We start from the raw sequence: 25,873 nt of genomic DNA, 5'->3' as shown, positions 1-25,873 counted from the left end.
GACAACAGAAATAAATTTTAAAGCAATTAGTTTCCACACAAATCAAAATAAGTTTAGACTACCAAGACTTCTCTCTGTGTGGTGGGTCTCTTGTTTCCCCTTCCCTGTGTGGAGGACAAAGGTGGGTATCTCTCTTCAACCCTCCAGGCACAGCACCACTGTCTCATCGGGGTATTCATCATTGTCAGGACATTGGTCCTGTGTTCTTCACTTTCCAACCCTTCTCCTCTGGGTCCTGCAGGAAGGTGTGGCTTGTGATTGCCAAGGTTCTTGGCAATGGTGCCATTGGAAGGATTTGCCTGATACAGTTGGACAATGGTAACCTAACAACAACAGGGTGTCTGGTTTTGTGGGCACATAAAAATTAAGTGACCAACCCTCTCACACTCACTCAAACCAACATCAACAACGAAGAAAACATTTTTTTTTGGCATATTCTTTTAATTGCCGACGTGATATTGTAAATAAGAAAAAGAAATTTACAAAACTTCACTTAATGACATGCAACCGAATGGGAGGGCCAGTATTATAGATCTGCTCGGATTCTCTCAAGCTTCACAAGAATGACCAATGCAGTTTGTTTACAAAGCCATAGAAATGACACTTGCACTGTCTGTCTATGTCAAGTTATGTACACAGAAATCACTACATGACAAACCACTACACAGGACAAGAGGAAATGACCAGGAACCTTTCATTCATGCAACGTACATATCAACACTTCCTGTTCTCCAACCACCCCTCAACAGGAACACTTTTATTGTCAAGGATAAACTGATTTTGATTTCTCTGGAAAACCTTGGGAATGCCTGGGGTAAATGTTATTAAGTCTGAAAATCCTGGACACACTTAATTAAAAGTGCTGAGAACCATCTCACCAATTCAATATTTCTGTTTTCTGTCTTCGAGCACTGGGAATCTGTCAAGTTTATTTCATGTGTTCCAGCAAAATTAACAACCATTTCACTATTGTCCCTCTTTTTATTTTTCAAAATTCTTATTTAATATTTCAGATCCCAGTGCACAAGATGTTTTTCTTGGATACACCCATGATCGTCTTGTGAGAAAGATTGTTGTGTTTTTCCCTTAAATTCCAGTTGAGGTTGTAAGATAAATGACAATCCATTCAGAGAATGAAATTGACGGGGAAATCACACATGCACTCTCTCTCCTTCTCATTCTCACAGAGCTCTTGTTCAAAAATGGTTTCTTTCTTTCTCTCATATTCAGAGCAGCAAAACCAGACCTGCTGTGTATAGCAGTGTGAAGTTTACAGTGCCTGAAAAAGATTTTGACAGTTGTTACGGGAAAAACAATGGCAATGGACAAGCTTGGTATTAATAAGTCTGTCCTCAATGACAACAGAATGTGAAGATGAACAAAAAAAAAAGCACGCAGACACAGAAACGCATGCTCTCATGAAATTGCAAAATACTGAGACTAAAATGAGAAATGCCTAGGAACTAAACAGAAGTCGATGAAGAATGCAACTGACACAATGTACCCTTGAGAAAGGTAAAACGACTAAAAGGATGTTGCACTTCCCATGTGTTTCTGGCTGGTCTTTGGAAACTCAACAAAGGGGATAGCTCATTTGCTGGTTTCATGAGCAGCAGTTTCCGGAATGACATTCTTAAAAGGATGCTGACTATGTGCTGGCCTAAATGTTCCCTGCTGTGCCAGTAAGATTCGTGCTGCTTCCACTGTTTTTACCACTTTTGGTGCAGGTTTGATCCTCGTTGCCCTGATCATGCAAAATGTTTAACACTGCATTCCAGAATATCAAAGAGATTGTGAAAAACAAGAAAACAATAAAAAATCAACCAACCAACCCACATTTATGTTCCAGATTTCAACTTTGTATATACCCATGGAGTTTGCCAAACAATAAAAACAGGGAGGTTAGAATCTACAACCACAATATCTCAACACATGTTTGATCAATGCTTGCCTAAGCTAGGATGATGTTTGTTTTGTTTTTTGTCCAGCGGAAAGTTCCACCCACATCTTAACTGCAAATGAAATGACAAATGTGTACAATATATATATCATAAATGGCAATGGACACATTTTATCTGCAGACACAAAAACAAAGTTTATACAACATCAAGTCCGAGGCAGAGCACAAAGTCAAACAATGCAAAACCTAGTAATGGATTGTGGTGCAGTCTTGCTTCACCCGACCATTCTCTGCATCCTTCTGCCCATGCACCATCCCATCACCACTCTAGTCACACCACTTTATTGCAACTCCCATAAGTACAAGACATTGTGAGTACTAAAATACATTCACATAATACTTGATCCAAAAACCAAGGACTGCCTCAGTCTTGAATTTTTCTTCACTGGCTTGATTCTCTCCTATATATATTGAAAATATAACCAACAGGAAACACACACAATGTTACATACAACATCGACATGGTGAAATATTGCAGCATGATGTGTGTTTTCATTGCTTGGTCGTCTAATGTTCATGTTGGTAAGTTTGAGTTGGGTGGGATGATGGAGAATGTACACTGAAAGAAAATGCATCAATTCTAATGTGAGCAGTAACGACAACAGGCAAGATGGTTAAAATAACTTTATGACTCTCTCATTCTGGATTATGTACCACTTCCAGTTATCATTCTGTGATCCTAGTCTATACCTACTGTCCAGTATGCACCTAGATGGAAAAATGACAAGATACACACAGTCACAAACCACAACAAAAACCACCATTGAGCTTTATGAATTTTTGCTAGTCAGTTGGAAATGAAACGGATTGGGGTTTTTTTTCAGAGAGATGGACTTGCTTCCAAGTACCGTTTTGGTATACCTGATACAAAATGCAAACACATTTTTGGTTTGTTTAAAGACATTGTCCAGCTGAAAATGTACTCCTCATAACAGAAAGCCATTGGAAATGTCCTCGGTGACAAACCCAGACCTAAAAACGGAAATGAGGCCTATTTTTCAGCCTAGACAGTCTGATGGAAGTTGGCGATCAAATCTGCTGTATCATGGAGACCTGTTTACTGACGCCTCTATCTTGGTAGCAAACCAGCTACATGAAGTCTGCAGTGGGCAGGAAGAATAAACATGTGCAAGTTGAGTGGCAGAAGGCAGTTTTGTACTGATGTTGGTTAAGGTTATCTTGGGACAAGGCAAGGAATTGTGTAGAGCACAACCAATGGAAACGCAAAACGGCCTCAGACCCGAATACCATTCACTCTCAACTCGCACCACAACATGGCTAGGTTGTAAACAGTATAGTAAAAATAAATAGATTATTAGCAAGAAGAGTAAAACCCAACGACTTCAGCATGTCACACTTTCCACATCCAAACAAGTGATGAAACGACGGCAAGGAACAGAAAAGCTAGAGACAATACTCAAGACTAAATGCCACAACATGCACAATGCTGTACAGTTTGATACAAGATTAACGCAGTTCACTTTTATCAACCAATCAAGTGACTTGTACAACCTTTCAGGAACTGTTTGATTCTCAAAATAAGAATTTAAGCTTTACTACTACCCCCACCCCCATTTTTTCATTTTCAAATCGGTGGGAAATAAAACAAAGTGCACGAACTATCAAAATGAATTGATCAGGTTTTAATATATTTTTTTTTAATATGATGAGCTGAATCTGATACCACCATAATAAAACTTTTTGAATCAACAGTTTACATTAAAAACAACCCCCACCTCCCCCAAAAAAACAAAACAACAAAACCACTGACATAACAGCCAACATGAAATAAAATGCCGCAAGTACAACCGCCATCTCTCAGCTTTCATTTTCGCTATCTAACAACTCTGCTGGCATGTCAAATCTTTCACAACAAGACTTCTAAAGAACACAAAATGTAAATAACTACGTTTTGTCAATCAGACCTCCTCCATGAACTGAACTTGTCAGCAAGAGGCCTCAGTTCACCTGATGCACGCTCTGTGTATATATAGATATATATACTTTCCCCAGGGCTCTGTCCAGTGGCAGCATCTGACACTGCAGTCTTTTCTCTGCATTCACTCTCTGCGTCCTCATTTTATCCTCAGTGCACTTTTCAGCTTGTGTTTATTAATAAGAAAAAAAGAAAAACACACTGCCTGTCAGTCTGCTTTATTTCAGCACTTCCGTAATGGATCAAGTGTACATGTTTATTGCCATTGTCCATGTTTCACTTCGCCTCAAACGCTTAATGTTTAGGATTCCATTCCCTTGAAGGTGAAGTCCAACATGACAGCCGCCATGAGTTGCCAAGATTACGGACCAATATCCACACAACTTGAAGCCGTTCTTCACAGCCACTTCCACAGGACTGGGACGCCAAGCTCACCAGCTGTTCTCTCCCCTGGCATGGCCTGCTCCCTCTCACTACGATGCATCAAACACCTATTCCCTTTTCCAGCACAGTCGGAGAAACTGAGGTTCAGGTTTTTAAGTTGTTGTTTTTTTCCACTGGGGAAGTCTTGGCAGCTGATACAGCTGCCGTGGTCCCTGTGCCACATGATCTGACAACTGATGTCTTAAGGGAGAGAGAAAAAAAAAAAATGCAGATTTGTTATACAACATGGCAACAGTTGATCATGACTGCAAGGAGTCTCAACAGCTATATACAGTAACCACACTGTACAAATTCCCCTGTGAATCTGGTGACGGCAAACAGTGACCATCCTACACATCCTCCAGTCTCCAGCAGGACGGAGCAGGCAGACCTGTGACACAGGACACTGGCTTCCCATCCCTTGGAACTGAGCGGTGACAGGGCCGGGGGGGGACAGGGGGGCGGGGGGCAGCACACAGCGTTCCACACACTGTCCCTGTCTGCCCAGCCCCTCACACGGAAGGTGGGGGGATCAGTTTGCATAGTGGTCAAAAGATCCCAGATACTCCAACGCTGCACGGTAGCAGAACTGGAACTGGTCCTGCAATCACAAGGGAGTCAGCATGAATGAAGCATGAAGTCCCATTCCCATCATTGTATTGTATTGTATTGTATTGTATTGTATTACTCTTTTTGTCACAACAGGTTTCTCTGTGAAAGTCGGGAGAGCACGTTGCGACACTGAGAGCGCCATCCTTTTTTAAAATTTTTATTTAGTATTTTTACCTGCCTGCAGTTTTTATTTTTATTTGTTTTTCCTATCAAAGTGGATTTTTCTATAGAATTTTGCCAGTATCAACCCTTTCGCTGCAGTGGGTTCTTTTACATGCGCTAAGTGAAAGCTGCACACAGGACCTCAGTTTATCGTCTCATCCAAATGACTAGCGTCCAGACCACTACTCAAGGTCTCGTGGAGGGGGAGAGATACAGGTCACTGTCCTTCCCTCTCTCCCTTTCACAATGTATCATCACACCAGTCTGGCCCCAGAGATATACACACATCCGTTTAGCAACCACTGTCCTTCCCTCTCTCCCTTTCACAATGTATCATCACACCAGTCTGGCCCCAGAGATATACACACATCCGTTTAGCAACAAAGACACTTGGGTGACACTTGATTTTGCAAATCCAGATCATTCCTTGACACAACCCACTCCATTCCATGGTGCTCATTCCTTGACACAACCCACTCCATTCCATGGTGCTGGTGAAGATCAATCCCCCGTTCTCCCTCCCCCCTCCCTAGTGTTTATCTTTTTGGGGGGTTATTTCTTTTTCATGTATGTTTCTATCTCTATTCATTATTCTATTTATTCTTTAATGTAATTACTTATCCATTTATTTATGTGTATCATTTCACTTCCCCTGAAGGACTGACAAAGCATGTTGGGTTACGCTGCTGGCCATTGCTAGCATGTATGGATTTGTCTGAACGCAGTGACGACTCCTTGAGTAACTGAACCCAACTCCCTCAACCCATAACCACTGCACCCAGTTTGTCCAATCACCTCAGTACGGGTTGGACAGCAGGGGTTGGAACAGCAACAGGAAATTTTGCAACAGATAAAGACGAGGGCGCTCACATGTGATATACTGGAGACACTAAAACTGACCTCTGTCTGCACCATAGCTGGACGCTGTGTACGCAACATTTTGACGGTCTGGAACATGTCAACCACTCCCTCGTAACGCATCCTCTCCAACACGATGGACAAGGTGATGAACACGCCTGTGCGACCCACTCCCGCACTGAAACAAACACAAATTATGACTATCATCATCATTGCTTAGCCCAGCCTGCCACACAATGGGCCATTATCCTACAAGTAAACAATACAGTATACAAAAACCTTGACACTTTCTCAGTTTTAAACTATTTCACTTCATCAGAAGGCGTGTATTTGACTTTTTACTTTCCCCTCATGTGAAAGTTACAAGAAACAAAGTATGAACACTGCTGCAAAAAGAAGCATGAGAACAAGTATCCAGTTTGAGATTCAGTTGTGAAGGAACAGTGGTTTGTGTTTTAGGGAGGGAGAGACGGACTGACCTGCAGTGGACTGTGATTGGTCCCTCCTGTCCAAACTGCTCCTTGGTCTTGTGCACCTGGCCGATGAAGTCGATGAAGCCTTCCCCGGACTTGGGCACTCCCTGCTCTGGCCAGTCTGTGAACTGGAACTGTCTGATGGTGCGTGACTGTCCATCCTGCACACAGCCATACCTCCCTTGTTAGCCACCGTTTTCAGTGTTTGGTTGTTGTGCAAAGGAATTTTATTATTATTTATTATTATCATCATACTATTATCATTAGTAGTAGTAGTCATAGTAGTAGTAGTTGTAGTATTAATACCATAAAATTAGTAGTAGTAGTAGCAGTGGTGGTAGTATCAATATCATAAAATTTACAATCGAACAATTGAAAGCTACATCGATTGATACTCATTATAATATATATTTGCTACAAAAAAAAACCACCCCAAAAATGTTGTATTAGAGGCTTTTCAGTCAACTGCTTTTTATTATCTATATTTGTGTGAAAATGGAGACTGTACACGCCAAGAAAATTCTGGTCAAACAACCAGACGTTATTTTTGTGTGTGAATGCCTTTAAGATACTGAGGAATGTTAGGATGTTAAGAATGTAAAAATTGAAAAATTACAATTTTTCAAGAAAAGATGATGAAAATTTCCTAACAAGGTCAGCAAATAAAATGCAATTAAGTGAGTATAAATTACATAATTAAAAAAGAAAGGGGGGTATCAATACGCTCTCTCCCTGGACGGGGTTGGAGGGGTAGGGGACAGCAGCCCTAATTTCACACAGGAATCTGTCATGACAGAAGTATCATGACACGAAACAGTCCTTACCCTGGCGTCGGTGACCTTGAACTCTCTGAGGATGTACTGTGGCATGTTGTACTCCGTCATGGGATCCACCACAAAGTACTGGTACCGTGCTGACCTCTCGCTCGGCCAGTAGTGGTGACACTTTTCCTGAAACACACAGCATGGCCAATTTTCACATTTCAGTTATGCTGTTATTAGCATTTATTTTCTTGTTAGCAGATGTGGTGTAGTGTATATGGATTCGTCTGAACACGGTGGCTTCTTGAGAAACTGAACTGCACTCACCATGACACAGCACCCCTCAACTGTCTGCTCAACTACTTTTATTTTTTTAAATTTTCTATATCCATGTTCTACACACACACACACTCTGCAGTATATTCCACGCACATGCATACTCACAGAATCACACATGACAAGCAACACAGCACAGCTGACCACAAACAGGTTCAGAATAACCGCCTGGCCTCCTTTCCCACATGTTGACATCTCTTCAGCCCAAACAAGGTGTTTGTCAGACAGCAGGGACTGAAGGCCCACCTACCCTGCCCATCTCTCTCAGCTTGGTCAGCATGACGATGATGGTGGAGTTGTGTTCCCACAACATGCGCCAGAAGTCCTCAGTGGTTTCTGCCAGCGGACCCTGAGTGGCCACATAGGCCTTCTTGTAGCGGTAGCCCTGCACACCAGTTACACACCGTCAGGCACAACACGTCAGCACTTTTACATTGCCACGTCAACACCAGTCTCACACACCATCAGTCACACACCATCATCAATTTTAACTGCCACATGCACACCAATCAAACCATCGGCACTTTTACATTGTCACATGCACACCAGTCACATCGTCAGCACATTAACACTGCCATATGCACACATCAGTCACACTGTCAGCACACAACAAAACCATTAACACTGCCATATGCACACATCAGTCACACTGTCAGCACACAACAAAACCATTAACACTGACATATGCACACATCAGTCACATTGCCAGCACACAACAAAACCATTAACACTGCCATATGCACACATCAGTCACATTGCCAGCACACAACAAAACCATTAACACTGCCATATGCACACACCAGTCACATTGTCAGCACACAACAAAACCATTAACACTGCCATATGCACACACCAGTCACACTGTCAGCACACAACAAAACCATCAACACTGACACATGCACACATTGTCAGCACACAACAAAACCCATTAATGCTGCCAGAAACCTTATTGCTTACACTTTACTATGGTTTTTGTGTGGGTTTCTTTTTTTTTTTCTTTTTTTTTCTTTTTTTTAAAACTTTTGGAAAGCAATGTTCAAAATTCTCTTTTAAAAATTCCAACATCAAAAAACAGATGTTGTGCAAAAAACATGTACAGCTTTCTAAAGAAATAATTTCTCTGTAAAATGCTCTGTGTCACTGCCCAGAATGCCTCCATATCAAGTTTCTGCCAGATGTACCTCATCCAATTTTGGTTGAGTGTTGTGGGAATGCAGTGAATAATAATAACATCTGTGGTTCGTCTGTCGGGATCGACGAGGACCATCTAGTCATCCTGGGGGTGGGTGGGTTGGGCTCTGTGGGTGCGCAGATAACTGGTCAGGCCAATCCGCGCCCGGAAGATTCTGATGCAGTGTGGACAGGGGATGGTGGCGGCTGTCGGGGACTTGCTGGCACTGCTTTTCCTGGCCTGTCTGCGTTGCTCTGCTGCAGCGATTCTGTTGGCCTCACAGGATTTGGCGCCTTTGTGGACAGCTGAACACCACTTTGGTCTGTCCATTGCATTCAGCTTCCATGTGTCGTGGCTGATGCTGAAGGCCTTCAGAGAAGCTTTCAGAGTGTCTTTGAAGCGCTTCTTTTGGTCTCCATGGGAGCGCTTGCCATGCTGGAGTTCGCCGTACAGCAGTTTCTTGGGGAGCCGGTGGTCTGGCATGAGAACTACATGGCCTGCCCAGCGCAGCTGGCCTGCATCAAGATGGTGTAGATGCTGGGCAAGTTTGCACGAGTGAGCACCTCTGTGTCAGGGATCTTCTCTTGCCACTTTATGCCGAGAAGTTTTCTGAGTTTGGTGGTGTGGAAGTGGTTCAGCTTTTTGGCGTGGCGTTTGTAGACCGTCCACGTTTCACATCCATAGAGCAGTGTGGTGAGAACTATGGCCTTGTATTACTTTGAGCTTCGTCTCTAGGGTGATGCCTCTCCTGTTCCAAACGTTCTTATGGAGTCTGCCAAAGGCAGCGCTGGCTTTGGTGAGTCTGGCATTCACCCCATCGTCGATGACAACTGTGCAAGAGAGTGTACTGCCCAGGTATGTGAACTTGTCCACCGCGTTCAGTCGCTGCCTGTTGATGAAGGTGTTTGGTTCAACGTAAGGCTTTCCTGGAGCTGGCTGGTGCATCACCTCAGTCTTCTTTGTGCTGATTGTGAGGCCAAAGTTGTCACAGGCAGCAGAGAACTTGTCAACGCTGTGTTGCATGTCAGCTTCGGAGGCAGCGTTGAGAGCGCAGTCATCAGCAAACAGGAAGTTGTTGACGGTGTCTGTCCTCACCTTGGTTTTTGCTTGAAGCCTCCTGAGGTTAAAGAGTGAGCCATCTGTGCGGTACCTGATGCCAATACCTACGTCAGCGTCTCTGAAGGCATCTGTCAGCATGGCTGAAAACATGAGACTGAACAGGGTGGGGGCAAGAACACACCCTTGCTTTCATGCCCTGAGGTCGTCTCTTGGGCTGGATGCGGAGGTTGAGTTTAGAGACGATTAGGCGGTGGTCTGTCCAGCACTTGGCGCCGCACATGGCCCTCGTGACTCGTACGTCCTGCCTGTCCCTCTTTCTGATGATGATAAAGTTGATGAGATGCCAATGCCCAGAGCGAGGATGCATCCATGACGTCCTGTTATGGGTAGGGAGGCAGAAGATGGTGTTTGTGATAAGAAGGTCGTGCGCTCGGCACATGTCTGGAGAAGTAGTTGACCATTGCCGTTACAGTTGCCAACCCCATGCTTCCCAATCACGCCTTCCCAGGAGGTGCTGTCACAGCCAACTCTCGTGTTAAAGTCACCAAGAATGATGAGCTTGTCTGCGTTGGGAACAGCGGTGATGACCGCGTTCAGGAGTGTTGTGGGAATGCAGTGAATAATAATAACATCTAGTAATAATACAAAGCCCCATTCTGGACACTTGATAAGCACAGACACTCAGATATACACATACACACGGCACACACACACACACAAGGGAAGTGGGTATGAAACCTGACTAACATCAATGAAACTGGCATTGATGTAATCCGAACCATCAACACCCCGTATTGGCTGGAGACAGACCCGTGTCGATTCATCTGAAAAATGAAAATGGCAGTCAGTTCCACTATGTCTTTCAGTGCTGTGTGGTACTTCAGAACTGTGGACATAAATGGTCTGCAATTCTCAGTGGGATGAATGCATGATAACACAACTTCCAAAGTCACTCTCACACCTTTCTTCTAGTATGCAGTAGATACATGACAGTCCAAGAGAAATAAATCTGTATCATTCAGTAGATACATGACAGTCTGAGAGAAATAAATCTGTATCATTCAGTAGATACATGACAGTCAGAGAAATAAATCTGTATCATTCAGTAGATACATGACAGTCTGAGAGAAATAAATCTGTATCATTCAGTAGATACAGGACAGTCTGAGATAAATAAATCTGTATCATTCAGTAGATACAGGACAGTCTGAGAAATAAATCTGTATCATTCAGTAGACACATGACAGTCAGAGAAATAAATCTGTATCATTCAGTAGATACATGACAGTCAGATAAATAAATCTGTATCATTCAGTAGATACATGACAGTCAGAGAAATAAATCTGTATCATTCAGTAGATACATGACAGTCTGAGAGAAATAAATCTGTATCATTCAGTAGACACATGACAGTCAGAGAAATAAATCTGTATCATTCAGTAGATACACGAGTCTGAGAGAAATAAATCTGTATCATTCAGTAGATACATGACAGTCAGAGAAATAAATCTGTATCATTCAGTAGATACACGAGTCTGAGAGAAATAAATCTGTATCATTCAGTAGATACATGACAGTCAGAGAAATAAATCTGTATCATTCAGTAGATACATGACAGTCTGAGAAATAAATCTGTATCATTCAGTAGATACACGACAGTCAGAGAAATAAATCTGTATCATTCAGTAGATACAGGACAGTCTGAGAGAAATAAATCTGTATCATTCAGTAGATACATGACAGTCAGAGAAATAAATCTGTATCATTCAGTAGATACATGACAGTCAGAGAAATAAATCTGTATCATTCAGTAGATACACGAGTCTGAGAGAAATAAATCTGTATCATTCAGTAGATACATGACAGTCAGAGAAATAAATCTGTATCATTCAGTAGATACATGACAGTCTGAGAGAAATAAATCTGTATCATTCAGTAGATACATGACAGTCAGAGAAATAAATCTGTATCATTCAGTAGATACATGACAGTCAGAGAAATAAATCTGTATCATTCAGTAGATACAGGACAGTCAGAGAAATAAATCTGTATCATTCCCTACATGGTCAGCACTAAGAAATTCAGTTTCCAAATGGTAAATCTATAACATTCTGACCATGGTCAACACTAGAATTTCAGTTTCTAAATGATAAATCTATAACATTCTGATCATGGTCAACACTAAGAATTTTTTTTACAAATAAAAAATCTTTTTCATTCCCAACAAATTGAACACTCAGAAATTCAATTTCAAACTACAGCCTCAAGACTACTTTCACCAAAAATATGTTCATAACAAGGAAGTTCATAACAAAGAAGTTCATTACAAGGAAGCGAGGGGAGGTGGGGGTAGAGCCCTCAGTGGTCCTATTTTCCTTGTAATAATGTAAGTCGTCCTTGGATTCAGAGAAATGTACAGAATGTGTCACAAGCACATAAGTTGTGGAACACCTGAACAGGTGCAGTGGTCACAGGGTTACAGTGCAGGATTCTCTCCACAGTGTGATCCTTCATGTCTGTTGTGCTAATGACTGTGTGGGATTCTCTCCACAGTGTGATCCTTCATGTCTGTTGTGCTAATGACTGTGTGGGATTCTCTCCACAGTGTGATCCTTCATGTCTGTTGTGCTAATGACTGTGTGGGATTCTCTCCACAGTGTGATCCTTCATGTCTGTTGTGCTAATGACTGTGTGGGATTCTCTCCACAGTGTGATCCTTCATGTCTGTTGCGCTAATGACTGTGTGGGATTCTCTCCACAGTGTGATCCTCCACACCTGTTGTGCTAATGACTGTGTGGGATTCTCTCCACAGTGTGATCCTTCATGTCTGTTGCGATAATGACTGTGGGATTCTCTCCACAGTGTGATCCTTCATGTCTGTTGCGCTAATGACTGTGTGGGATTCTCTCCACAGTGTGATCCTCCACACCTGTTGCGCTAATGACTGTGTGGGATTCTCTCCACAGTGTGATCCTTCATGTCTGTTGTGCTAATGACTGTGTGGGATTCTCTCCACAGTGTGATCCTCCACACCTGTTGCGCTAATGACTGTGTGGGATTCTCTCCACAGTGTGATCCTTCATGTCTGTTGTGCTAATGACTGTGTGGGATTCTCTCCACAGTGTGATCCTCCACACCTGTTGCGCTAATGACTGTGTGGGATTCTCTCCACAGTGTGATCCTTCATGTCTGTTGTGCTAATGACTGTGTGGGATTCTCTCCACAGTGTGATCCTCCACACCTGTTGCGCTAATGACTGTGTGGGATTCTCTCCACAGTGTGATCCTCTACACCTGTTGTGCTAATGACTGTGTGGGATTCTCTCCACAGTGTGATCCTCCACACCTGTTGTGTTAATGACTGTGTGGGATTCTCTCCACAGTGTGATCCTTCATGTCTGTTGTGCTAATGACTGTGTGGGATTCTCTCCACAGTGTGATCCTTCATGTCTGTTGTGCTAATGACTGTGTGGGATTCTCTCCACAGTGTGATCCTTCATGTCTGTTGTGCTAATGACTGTGTGGGATTCTCTCCACAGTGTGATCCTCCACACCTGTTGCGCTAATGACTGTGTGGGATTCTCTCCACAGTGTGATCCTTCATGTCTGTTGTGCTAATGACTGTGTGGGATTCTCTCCACAGTGTGATCCTTCATGTCTGTTGTGCTAATGACTGTGTGGGATTCTCTCCACAGTGTGATCCTCTACACCTGTTGTGCTAATGACTGTGTGGGATTCTCTCCACAGTGTGATCCTCTACACCTGTTGTGCTAATGACTGTGTGGGATTCTCTCCACAGTGTGATCCTTCATGTCTGTTGTGCTAATGACTGTGTGGGATTCTCTCCACAGTGTGATCCTTCATGTCTGTTGTGCTAATGACTGTGTGGGATTCTCTCCACAGTGTGATCCTCCACACCTGTTGTGTTAATGACTGTGTGGGATTCTCTCCACAGTGTGATCCTCCACACCTGTTGTGCTAATGACTGTGTGGGATTCTCTCCACAGTGTGATCCTCCACACCTGTTGTGTTAATGACTGTGTGTTGATAAATTGCTTGGAGCTTGGTCTCTGACTGAGGATAGGCGCTATAAAAGTATCCACATCATCATCATCATTATCATCACCATCATCTATGTTTTAGAGACAAGAGTCAGAGAGGACAAGCCACGTACAGGGCAGGATGTTGACCAGTCGGTTCTTGAACTTGTTGACCGGCAGGTTGGCACTGATGAAGCGGTTGGGGCTGGCTTTCACGTTGGCCAGTCGCTGCAACACACCACACAGTCTTCATACATGTACCAACACAACACACAGTACCAACACAACACACAGTACCAACACAACACACAGTCTTCATACATGTACCAACACAACACACAGTACCAACACAACACACAGTACCAACACAACACACAGTCTTCATACATGTACCAACACAACACACAGTACCAACACAACACACAGTACCAACACAACACACAGTCTTCATACATGTACCAACACAACACACAGTACCAACACAACACACAGTACCAACACAACACACAGTCTTCATACATGTACCAAGACAACACACAGTACCAACACAACACACAGTACCAACACAACACACAGTCTTCATACATGTACCAACACAACACACAGTCTTCATACATGTACCAACACAACACACAGTACCAACACAACACACAGTCTTCATACATGTACCAACACAACACACAGTCTTCATACATGTACCAACACAACACACAGTACCAACACAACACACAGTACCAACACAACACACAGTCTTCATACATGTACCAACACAACACACAGTACCAACACAACACACAGTCTTCATACATGTACCAACACAACACACAGTCTTCATACATGTACCAACACAACACACAGTACCAACACAACACACAGTCTTCATACATGTACCAACACAACACACAGTCTTCATACATGTACCAACACAACACACAGTACCAACACAACACACAGTACCAACACACCACACAGTCTTCATACATGTACCAACACAACACACAGTACCAACACAACACACAGTCTTCATACATGTACCAACACAACACTCAGTACCAACACAACACACAGTACCAACACAACACACAGTCTTCATACATGTACCAACACACCACACAGTCTTCATACATGTACCAACACACCACACAGTCTTCATACATGTACCAACACAACACACTGTCTTCATACATGTACCAACACAACACACAGTCTTCATACATGTACCAACACAACACACAGTCTTCATACATGTACCAACACAACACACAGTCTTCATACATGTACCAACACAACACACTGTCTTCATACATGTACAACACAACACACTGTCTTCATACATGTACAACACAACACACTGTCTTCATACATGTACCAACACAACAGTCTTTCATTTTCATACATGTACATTTTGGTTTGCCTGCCCCCCACACCCCTCCCCTCCCCTCCGTGGGACTAGTGGTTCACTTGTTTTTTAATACTGATTTTTGTTGGTTTTTTTGTTATCTTTTTATTTTATGATGTGTAGAATGTGACAATTAAATTTATCCATTCATTTCTTAAGTATGTTTGCTGAATTTGAATTTTAGTTCAGATGTTTAAGTTCACTGTAAAAATGTGAATTCTACTGTAGTAATTTAATGGTTTTTATGCTGTATTTGCTTAAACCTTTGTTGAGTTGTGTTTTGCGGCTTGGTATTTCTATACTGACATCATCATATTTGTTTATATGTAACGCAAATACATTAACAAAATATGTGCCTGGATGCCTGTGTGTGTGTGTGTGTGTGTGTGTGTGTGTGTGTGTGTGTGTTGTGTGTGTGTGCTGTATCGTGGAAAGATGATGTTTTATCAGGCCTGGTTTGCTGTAACTCGGCTGCATGTGTTTTTGTTATATCAATGTATTCCAAATTGTACAATCATGCTGGTGGTCTGTACATATGACAGACTTCAGCACACTGACTTTGTCTTGCTGCGACAACACAGTGCCTGTGACCCTGCTGACAGTACCTTGAACTCCAGCTCCATGGCGGTGACAGTGTCTCCGGGCTCCGGCTGGTTCAGCTTCTGGATGTGGTTGGCCAGGTTGCGGGCGGGGACCTCAGTGTTGCCACACTGCACCGCCTCCAGCAGGGCATCGTGGATGAAGATGTACTGGTCCTCCGTCTGCACCATGTAGTTCCGCTGGGCACGCAGGCATGTCACGTGCCCGTAGATGTCCACCGTCTTCTCGTGCTTGATGCGCTCCAGCATGGCGTCGATCACAATGAAGGCTCCCGTGCGCCCCACTCCCGCACTGCACAACAGGGGGTGGGGTGGGGGGTGGATTGTTCATATATTGGTCCAAGAGGGTTGGGGTCTAATGCTGTTTGAACCATAACATGACCAGTGAAAAACCCAAGTGGTTAAAGCATTGGACTTTCAATCTGAGGGTCCCAGGTTCGAATCTTTGTAACTGTGCCTGGTGGGTAAAGGGTGGAGATTTTTTCAATCTCCCAGGTCAACATATGTGCAGACCTGCTTGTGCCTGAACTCACTTCCTGTGTATACGCAAGAAGATCAAATACGCATAATAAAGATCCTGTAATCCATGTCAACGATCGGTGGATTATTGTAACGAGAACAATTATACCAAGCATGCACACCCTCGTAAACAGAGTATGGCTGCGTACATGGTGGGGTAAAAACGGTCATGCACGTAAAAGCCCACATGTGTACATACGAGTGAATGTGGGAGTTGCAGCCCATGAACGAAGAAGAAAGACCAAGAAGGTTGGGGTCTAACACTGTTTGAACCATAACCAGTATCTGAACAGGCTGGAACCAAGAGGAACCAAGCCCACTTGTAAGTGGATTTTAACGTGATCACAGAATGTCCCACCCATTTGGCTTCATGAGATGCCTGACACGAGGCACCAAGAGAATATGCTTTGCACCATCTCCTCTCCAGCCTGAACTAGGACAGCTTTTATCATCCATCAAAGTATTTTCTATAACAATTTTTGTTGTTGTGACCAACAAGCACTGAGCAATCAGACCTGACATCCTGCAAATGCTGAAATCCTACTCCCTCACAGAACCACACAAAGCAATTCCACATTCTCTCTTCATTTTGGAAGAACATTAAGGAGGCATCAAAATGCCCTCCCCATCCCCCTCTCCCTCCCACACCCCCACCCACACTCTGCCCCCCCTCCCACACCCACACTCTGCCCCCCCTCCCACACCCCCACCTCACACTCTGCCCCCCCTCCCACACCCCCACCCACACTCTGGCCCCCCTCCCACACCCCCACCTCACACTCTGCCCCCCCTCCCACACCCACACTCTGCCCCCCTCCCACACCCCCACCCACACTCTGCCCCCCTCCCACACCCCCACCCACACTCTGGCCCCCCTCCCACACCCCCACCTCACACTCTGCCCCCCCTCCCACACCCCCACCCACACTCTGGCCCCCCTCCCACACCCCCACCTCACACTCTGCCCCCCCTCCCACACCCACACTCTGCCCCTCCCCACACCCCCACCCACACTCTGCCCCCCCCACACCCCCACCCACACTCTGCCCCCTCCCACACCCCCACTCTGCCCCCCCCACACCCCCACCCACACTCTGCCCCCCCCCCCCCACACACTCTGCCCCCCCCCCACACCCCCACCCACACTCTGCCCCCTCCCACACCCCCACCCACACTCCGCCCCCCCACCCACACTCTGCCCCCTCCCACACCCCCACCCACACTCTGCCCCCCCCCCCCCACACCCCCACTCTGCCCCCCCCCTCCCACACCCCCACCCACACTCTGCCCCCCCCCCCCAAACCCCCACCTCACACTCTGGCCCCCCCCCACACCCCTACCCACACTCTGTCCCCCCCCCCCCTCCCACACCCCCACCTCACTCTGCCCCCCTCCTCCCACACCCCCACCTCCCACACCCCCACCCACACCCCCAGCGATGCCTCACCTGCAGTGCACAATCATGGGTCCGGCATCCGGGGGGTTGCTGACCTTGACGCGGCGCATGAACATGAGGAGGGGGGTGGGGTGGTCGGGCACTCCGTGGTCAGGCCAGGCCGTGAACTGGTACTGTCGCACCTCACGCTTCTCAGGACATCCGTACTGTGGACACACACCACTCCTTTCCTTCACTGCACTCATAGGGCAGCACACTTACTTTTCAACTTCTTTTTCTTTTCTCATGTCATTCTTCACTCTGGTTTCTGTGTAGTGTCACTGATTCATTTAACTTGGATGCTAGGCATTATATAGAAAGGGAAATCCAGTGAAAAGGGCAGAACAAGAGAGACAGAGAGAGAGAGGGAGACAGACACACACACACACACACACACACACACACACAGGGGAACAAAGACAGACATGGAGAGAGAGAAAGACAGACACACACACACACACACACACAAAGAGGGAAGAGAGACACAGAGAGAGAGATACTCACACACACAGAGGAACAAAGACAGACACAGACAGAGACACACACACACACACACAGAGGGGAGAGAGACACAGAGAGAGAGAGATACACACCCACACACACAGAAGGAGAGAGAGGCAGAAAGAGAGAGAGTGACAGAGAGGCAGGCTGTCCAGCAGTGTGATCTCTATGCAGCCTGAAGTACACTGACCCTGGACAGGTGGAAGGTGCGGATGGTGTAAGTGGCCAGCTCTGTGACGTCCATCAGCTGCACGTGCATCAAGCCGTACGTCTCTGCACCCCTGGACGGCCAGTACTGGTCACACTTGATCTGGACACACCGTCATGACATGCGTCAGTCTTCCACTCATCTACACACTTTCTCCATACAGTCAACACACACACACCTGAGAAAAATAGGAACTGTGGTTACTCTTCTTCTGAACAAACCATCATAACTTTTATTAAGTCACCATTGTTTCTTTTTACACACTTAACAGATACACATACATATTCAACCAAAATTATGTAGGATTATATTTCTCACTCAACTAAAATATTAGAAAAGAACAAAAACTGATCTCCTATATGCTTTATGAACTATCAATCATTGTCACTGCTCTAATGGATCTCTTTATTTCACACAGAAACACACTGACTATGCAGTCAAGTCTCTTTTCTAAATAACTAACTCAAAATTTGGACGCATCACTGATATGATTAGCACTCAAAAATTTGCATAAGTATGGATGCATAATGTACTTTTCTGTCTTTTTCTTTAAAAAAAAACAACGAAAGACCAAAAGAGGGCATTTATAGGCTGAACAATGGACTGCCCATTCACATGACCTCTGATCAATGTCTGTACCCCCCCCCACCTGTCCCCCAGTGATGACACATATTTTACATGTCCCCTGATCACCTGTCCCCCAGTGATGACACATATTTTACATGTCCACTGATCACTGTACCCCTCCCCACCTGTCCCCCAGTGATGACACATATTTTACATGTCCACTGATCACCTGTCCCCCAGTGATGACACATATTTTACATGTCCCCTGATCACTGTACCCCCCTCCCCCCACCTGTCCCCCAGTGATGACACATATTTTACATGTCCCCTGATCACTGTACCCCCCTCCCCCCACCTGTCCCCCAGTGATGACACATATTTTACATGTCCCCTGATCACTGTACCCCCCTCCCCCCACCTGTCCCCCAGTGATGACACATATTTTACATGTCCCCTGATCACCTGTCCCCCAGTGATGACACATATTTTACATGTCCCCTGATCACCTGTCCCCCAGTGATGACACATATTTTACATGTCCACTGATCACTGTACCCTCCCCCCCCACCTGTCCCCCAGTGATGACACATATTTTACATGTCCCCTGATCACCTGTCCCCCAGTGATGACACATATTTTACATGTCCCCTGATTACCTGTCCCCCAGTGATGACAGATATTTTACATGTCCCCTGATCACTGTACTCCCCCACCCCAGCCTGTCCCCCAGTGATGACACATATTTTACATGTCCACTGATCAATGTACCCCCCCCCCATCTGTCCACCCACTGATCACTGTACCCCCCCCCCCCCACCTGTCCACTGGATGACACATACCCGGGATCTTTCCTCCAGCTTGGTCATCATCACCACAGTGGCACTGCGCTGTTCCCATACCATGCGCCAGAAGTCTCCAAACGTCTCTGGCAATGGACCCTGCACACACCACGACAACCAATCAACACCTGTTTCAACAAGGTATAACACACACACCTGTATGACCAATCAACACCTGTTTCAACAAGGTATAACACACACACCTGTATGACCAATCAACACCTGTTTCAACAAGGTATATCACACACACCTGTATGACCAATCAACACCTGTTTCAACAAGGTATAACACACACACCTGTATGACCAATCAACACCTGTTTCAACAAGGTATAACACACACACCTGTATGACCAATCAACACCTGTTTCAACAAGGTATAACACACACACCTGTATGACCAATCAACACCTGTTTCAACAAGGTATAACACACACACCTGTATGACCAATCAACACCTGTTTCAACAAGGTATAACACACACACCTGTATGACCAATCAACATCTGTTTCAACAAGGTATAACACACACACCTGTATGACCAATCAACACCTGTTTCAACAAGGTATAACACACACTTGTATAACCAATCAACACCTGTTTCAACAAGGCATAACACACACTTGTATAACCAATCAACACCTGTTTCAACAAGGTATAACACACACTTGTATAACCAATCAACACCTGTTTCAACAAGGTATAACACACACTTGTATAACCAATCAACACCTGTTTCAACAAGGCATAACACACACCTGTATCAACACCCGTTTCAACAAGGCATAACACACACACCTGTATCAACACCTGTTTCAACAAGGCATAACACACACCTGAGTAGCAATGTAAGCGTTCTGCTTGCGGTAGCCATCCATGTAGTTGGAGTTGATGTAGTCGCTGCCCGGCACACCATCAATGGGCTGCAGGATGACCCGGGAGTGGTCGTAGGCGATGACGTTGGCGTAGCGGTTCTTGGGCTTGTTCACCTCTAGGTTGGAGTTGTCCCAGGTGAACTGTTGGCCTGGCTCGATGGACTCGTACTCCTGGGAGAACTTGAGGTTGTCTGCCGCCTTCAGCATCTCTATGTGCTCCCCCAGTCGCTCGATGGGGATGGGTGGGTGACTTATCATTGCTGCAACAGGACACACTGGGAGTCATATTTTCAGTCATCTTTACTTTGTTTTCACATCTTAAAAAAAAAAACCCACTTAATCCTAGCATACTGGAGTCTGTTGTCATATAAAATGAATGATGTCATTTTGGGATGCTTTATGTTTTGACTTTTGACAGATAGTCATTCATTTTATGTTGTTATGTTCACCAACTAGAAAATGTGTCAAGTCTACTACACGTGTTATAAATTGCTGATACATCACCAAAATTTCTCAATGGTTGAATGGTGGAAATATTTTTCAGCTGTTGCTGTCAAAACTATATAGGAAAAAAACTCTTATCATTAATTGGTTTATGTATAGACTTTACATATATGTCCTCGATTTCATGAACAAAATTATTTGTAGAAGCTTTGTCCTTATTATGGCCTTAGCACTGAACTATGAGCAGCAATAAGAAAAAAAAAGAAGAGAAAGGCGACTGACCAGGGGTCTGGTAGTGCTGCCTCCTCATCTCCACAGGGTCCACCAGGTACGGGGGAACGTCCACCATCAGCGCCTTGGACTCTGGCTCCATCATCACGCTCTTTGACTTGCTCTTACGCCTCATCATGCAGTACGTGATCACGGCACAGATGCAGATGATGAAGAGGGCGCCACTGCAGGTGGGAGCCACGATGGTCAGCAGCATGTCCTTGTCGTCCAGAGTCTTGGCCGCTGAGCCCCCACTGGGGGGAGGTTTGCGGGACGGGTGCATGGTCACTCTGGGCTTGATGGGGGAGTCGGTCCGGTGCCGGTCGATGCGACTGGGCAGGTTGATCTCCTCCGAGTAGCGGCTGGACGTGTACAGTCTCTGAAAACGTCACAACACCTGACTGAAATCCTTCACTTTCTTACCCCTGTCAGCCGTTCAGAATCGGAGTGTACTGTGTACTCCACATGCTATAATCTTTCCTCTTTATTTCCACACTGTTCATTTTTTTTCCTCCTTACTAATAACACTGTTAATTTCTCTATGTTTTATTCCTTCTTACTTCCATACTGTTAATTTTTCTCTCTATCTTTTTTCTATGTTCACAGGCTGCAACTCGCACATTCACTCATAGAAACAAGCGAGCTTTAACATGAAAGAACATTTACAGAGCAGTGTTAATCACAGCACCCCATTGCTTTCAGGGGGTATTTCCATGAACCCACAGAACATGGACTACAGGATCTTTCATGGGCAAATCTGAAGTAGCACAATTTTCTCATGTAGTATCACTGCTGGTTTTCTTCCTTCTTTTCCCTTTCTTTTTGACACTGAATAAAACCTGAAATAATATACAAGTTCAAATAAGCCATTATTCAAGCTAAAAGTACCAACAGTAGGGTCAGAAAACCTGCAGCAGCAGAAGCATCAGGCACTTACAGGATCCACAGAGTAGGCCCTGAGGAAGACAAAGTACGAGTCGTCCATGTCCAGGGGACGGTTGTAGAAGGCGCCATACTCCTGACCGTTGCCCAGCTGGAACTGGGGAGGAAGGGCGTGGGCCTCGAAGCGGGCCGCGATGTAGGGGTGGGAGGCCGGCTGGTCCACTCCTGCTCCCTCGTTCACCAGCTGGGGATCAGAGCACGTCCAGTAACTGATGCTACTGCTACATTATAAGTGGTTTCCTTATTATCTTATTATTGTTGTTATCATTTTTCATTTTACTGCTTTTACAAGTGTAGTAGTCACTGAATTTATCACTGCCACCACTACTATCACTATTGTCAACACTGACTGATTGAATGAAGGGTCAAGTAGTTAGTTATTCAGTTGTTTTTTTTCTTTCTTTAAAAATACTATATTATTATTATCATTATTATCTTTCTATCTGTACTTTTTCTTTTAATGCTCATTGGATGTCACTGTTTGTTTATACTGTTTACTGTATACATGTCTTTGCAAAAAACAAAAAAGTTATAAAAAAAAAGAAAAAAGGAAAACAGGCCTATGTAACACCCACAGTGCCCAGGCTGACGTCAACAATACGTGTGGGAATCAAATCTTCTGCAGCTAACATTTCACTTGAGAAAATCACTCCCTCTTTGGACAGCGGATTGTAATCACTGGTTTTGTTTTTGTTACTGGTGCAAAGCCACACTAAGAGGTTACACCCTAACTCTTACAGATATTTTATGGAAACATAAGACATAACATCCAATGTTCTGTATCTTTTCTCTGTAACCAACTGAAGTGTAAAACCCAGTTATCCGAACTGGAATATCTGCAGTTATTTTACATAATTTGTTGGGTTTTTTGTTGTTGTTGTTATCAGATACTGAAGCAAAATATATCATCACTGACACTTAAAACAAAGTACAGTGTTTAAATAACTGCATGAAAAGATTCACCTTACTACTGAACTATCTATTTGTCTATTACGAAAAACCCATGGCTTGGAAATATCCAATATTTAAATAACTATATGTAACTTGGAAACTATGAGTTAGTGATATAGGAAATTTAATCAAAAAAATCTTTTAATCTAAATTATATACTGTAACCCACTGGTGCAGACTCTGGTAGTGGTATGATTCTCATGCCAAGCCTTTCACCATATTCAATAACATTCACATTCATTAACATCAACTGGTGGTTCTCATATGTCCTTTACCATATTCAATAACATTCACATTCATTAACATCAACTAGTGTCATTTCTGTTTCAGTGTGTTAAGTCATGTGCAGATCAGGGTATCAAAGAAAACCCCAGAATACCCCAGGTTTTTCCACACTCACCTCCTCCAAAGTGTAGTCAGCGGGCATTTTGCCTGGCGGCCCAGACTTGGTGGGTACGACCACGATGTGATAGTGGCTGATGGGACCGTTCTTTTCCGAGGCTCTCTGCAGACGTACCACCACGCCTCCTCCCTGGATTGCCTCCACGGCTGGGGGCGCCACATACGGAGGTGCTGAAACCAGGAGTTTGTGTTATACTCCCTGTTTGGTGTCATGCACTGTACATGTCAGGAGTTTGTGTTATACTGTTTGGTGACATGTACTGTACATGTCAGGAGTTTGTGTTATACTCCCTGTTTGGTGTCATGTACTGTACATGTCAGGAGTGTGTTATACTCCCTGTTTGGTGTCATGTACTGTACATGTCAGGAGTTTGTGTTATACTCCCTGTTTGGTGTCATGTACTGTACATGTCAGGAGTTTGTGTTATACTCCCTGTTTGGTGTCATGTACTGTACATGTCAGGAGTTTGTGTTATACTCCCTGTTTGGTGTCATGACTGTACATGTCAGGAGTTTGTGTTACACTCCCTGTTTGGTGTCATGTACTGTACATGTCAGGAGTTTGTGTTATACTCCCTGTTTGGTGTCATGTACTGTACATGTCAGGAGTTTGTGTTATACTCCCTGTTTGGTGTCATGTACTGTACATGTCAGGAGTTTGTGTTATACTCCCTGTTTGGTGTCATGACTGTACATGTCAGGAGTTTGTGTTACACTCCCTGTTTGGTGTCATGCACTATATGTGTAAAGCCAAACTTCACCTCTTGGTTTGGTATGTTTGGCCAAATTTCACAGCTAGCTCAGTAATAAGACACCTTGCCAAGTCCCTCTGCTAGCCAGTCAATGCAATTCACAAGTCAGTGCTCTGGAAGAATGGTCTTAAGGAAGTATGGAAGCATTTAGAATCTGAATGGCTGTCTTAACTAAATGTTGTCAGTATGGAAGCATTAAGATTCTGAATGCTGTTCTAACTTTCTCAGGCTATTAGTATTTAGGTTTTGATCAGCTTCTTAACTCAAGCTATTTGGGAAGCATTCAGAATCTGAATGGATAAGTTGTGGTGTTCATGTATAATTAGTTCTAACTAATATGTCAAACCAGTGTTCTTGTTTTTTGTTGACAGGCCGGGCTCAACACATGGAGTTGTTACAGGCTATACCCATTCATCCAGTGAAAACTATTTCTACAGATTTCAGTGCTGATTTCAATGCTGCTTTTTCCTTTCAGAAAAAAAGGGCTATGTTTCACATTCGCTCACTGCAATAAAAGACAATAAGCAATGGCCCTTTTCAGAATGAGAACTTTCATGCTGTCTGAAATCCAGTTATGTCCCTTGGCCTGAAGCCCTGGGCAGTACAGCAGCACAGTGACCATGACCAGTGGAGGGGTTCAACCACACTCAGCTGACTATCACACTACCTTACTTGTACTGTCACCACTGACTTCGCTGGAACATTCCACACACAGTGAATTAATCACCCATTTTCTTCTTGAAGAAAAAAAAAAAGAAACAAAATAATTTCCTTTTGTCTGGTAAACCAATACTTAAAAACGGAACAGAAACTTTCCATTTTCATTACATGACAGACCGCAAGTTACCTACTGAAGCTCTAGCAGTTCACCACACAACTGACACAACTCACCGTTGATGAGGGTCTCTATGATGAAGCACACAACTCACCGTTGATGAGGGTCTCTGTGATGAAGCACACAACTCACCGTTGATGAGGGTCTCTGCGATGAAGCACACAACAGACACAACTCACCATTGATGAGGGTCTCTGTGATGAAGCACACAACAGACACAACTCACCGTTGATGAGGGTCTCTGTGATGAAGCACACAACAGACAACTCACCATTGATGAGGGTCTCTGTGATGAAGCACACAACTGACACAACTCACCGTTGATGAGGGTCTCTGTGATGAAGCACACAACAGACACAACTCACCGTTGATGAGGGTCTCTGTGATGAAGCACACAACAGACACAACTCACCGTTGATGAGGGTCTCTGTGATGAAGCACACAACAGACACAACTCACCGTTGATGAGGGTCTCTGTGATGAAGCACACAACAGACAACTCACCGTTGATAAAGGTCTCTGTGATGAAGCACACAACAGACACA

The 25,873-nt window shown here is 44.4% G+C and overlaps 1 protein-coding gene across 13 annotated transcripts in view; it reads right to left on the bottom strand.

The window, feature by feature from the left end:
- Window positions 1-420: 420 nt before the first annotated feature.
- LOC143279662 (tyrosine-protein phosphatase Lar-like) overlaps window positions 421-25,873 on the bottom strand; it is a 342,687-nt gene continuing 317,234 nt past the window's right edge. For all 13 annotated transcript variants that reach the window (XM_076583704.1, XM_076583705.1, XM_076583702.1 and 10 more), the window contains 15 exons: window positions 23,740-23,912; window positions 22,384-22,572; window positions 21,459-21,825; window positions 20,694-20,992; window positions 19,859-19,957; window positions 18,435-18,554; window positions 17,756-17,910; window positions 15,796-16,081; window positions 13,926-14,019; window positions 10,499-10,575; window positions 7,772-7,906; window positions 7,249-7,374; window positions 6,431-6,585; window positions 5,994-6,129; window positions 421-4,920 (listed from right to left, as the gene is read on the bottom strand). In XM_076583704.1, coding sequence (XP_076439819.1) covers window positions 4,852-4,920; window positions 5,994-6,129; window positions 6,431-6,585; window positions 7,249-7,374; window positions 7,772-7,906; window positions 10,499-10,575; window positions 13,926-14,019; window positions 15,796-16,081; window positions 17,756-17,910; window positions 18,435-18,554; window positions 19,859-19,957; window positions 20,694-20,992; window positions 21,459-21,825; window positions 22,384-22,572; window positions 23,740-23,912 — 2,480 coding nt within the window. In that variant the 3' untranslated portion in view covers window positions 421-4,851. The remainder of the gene's footprint in view (window positions 4,921-5,993; window positions 6,130-6,430; window positions 6,586-7,248; window positions 7,375-7,771; window positions 7,907-10,498; window positions 10,576-13,925; window positions 14,020-15,795; window positions 16,082-17,755; window positions 17,911-18,434; window positions 18,555-19,858; window positions 19,958-20,693; window positions 20,993-21,458; window positions 21,826-22,383; window positions 22,573-23,739; window positions 23,913-25,873) is intronic.

Source organism: Babylonia areolata, chromosome 3 (assembly GCF_041734735.1).
Source record: "Babylonia areolata isolate BAREFJ2019XMU chromosome 3, ASM4173473v1, whole genome shotgun sequence".
Lineage (NCBI taxonomy): Eukaryota > Metazoa > Mollusca > Gastropoda > Neogastropoda > Buccinidae > Babylonia > Babylonia areolata.
Note: the sequence above shows the minus strand (reverse complement) of the source record. Positions and strands in the feature narration are given on the sequence as shown.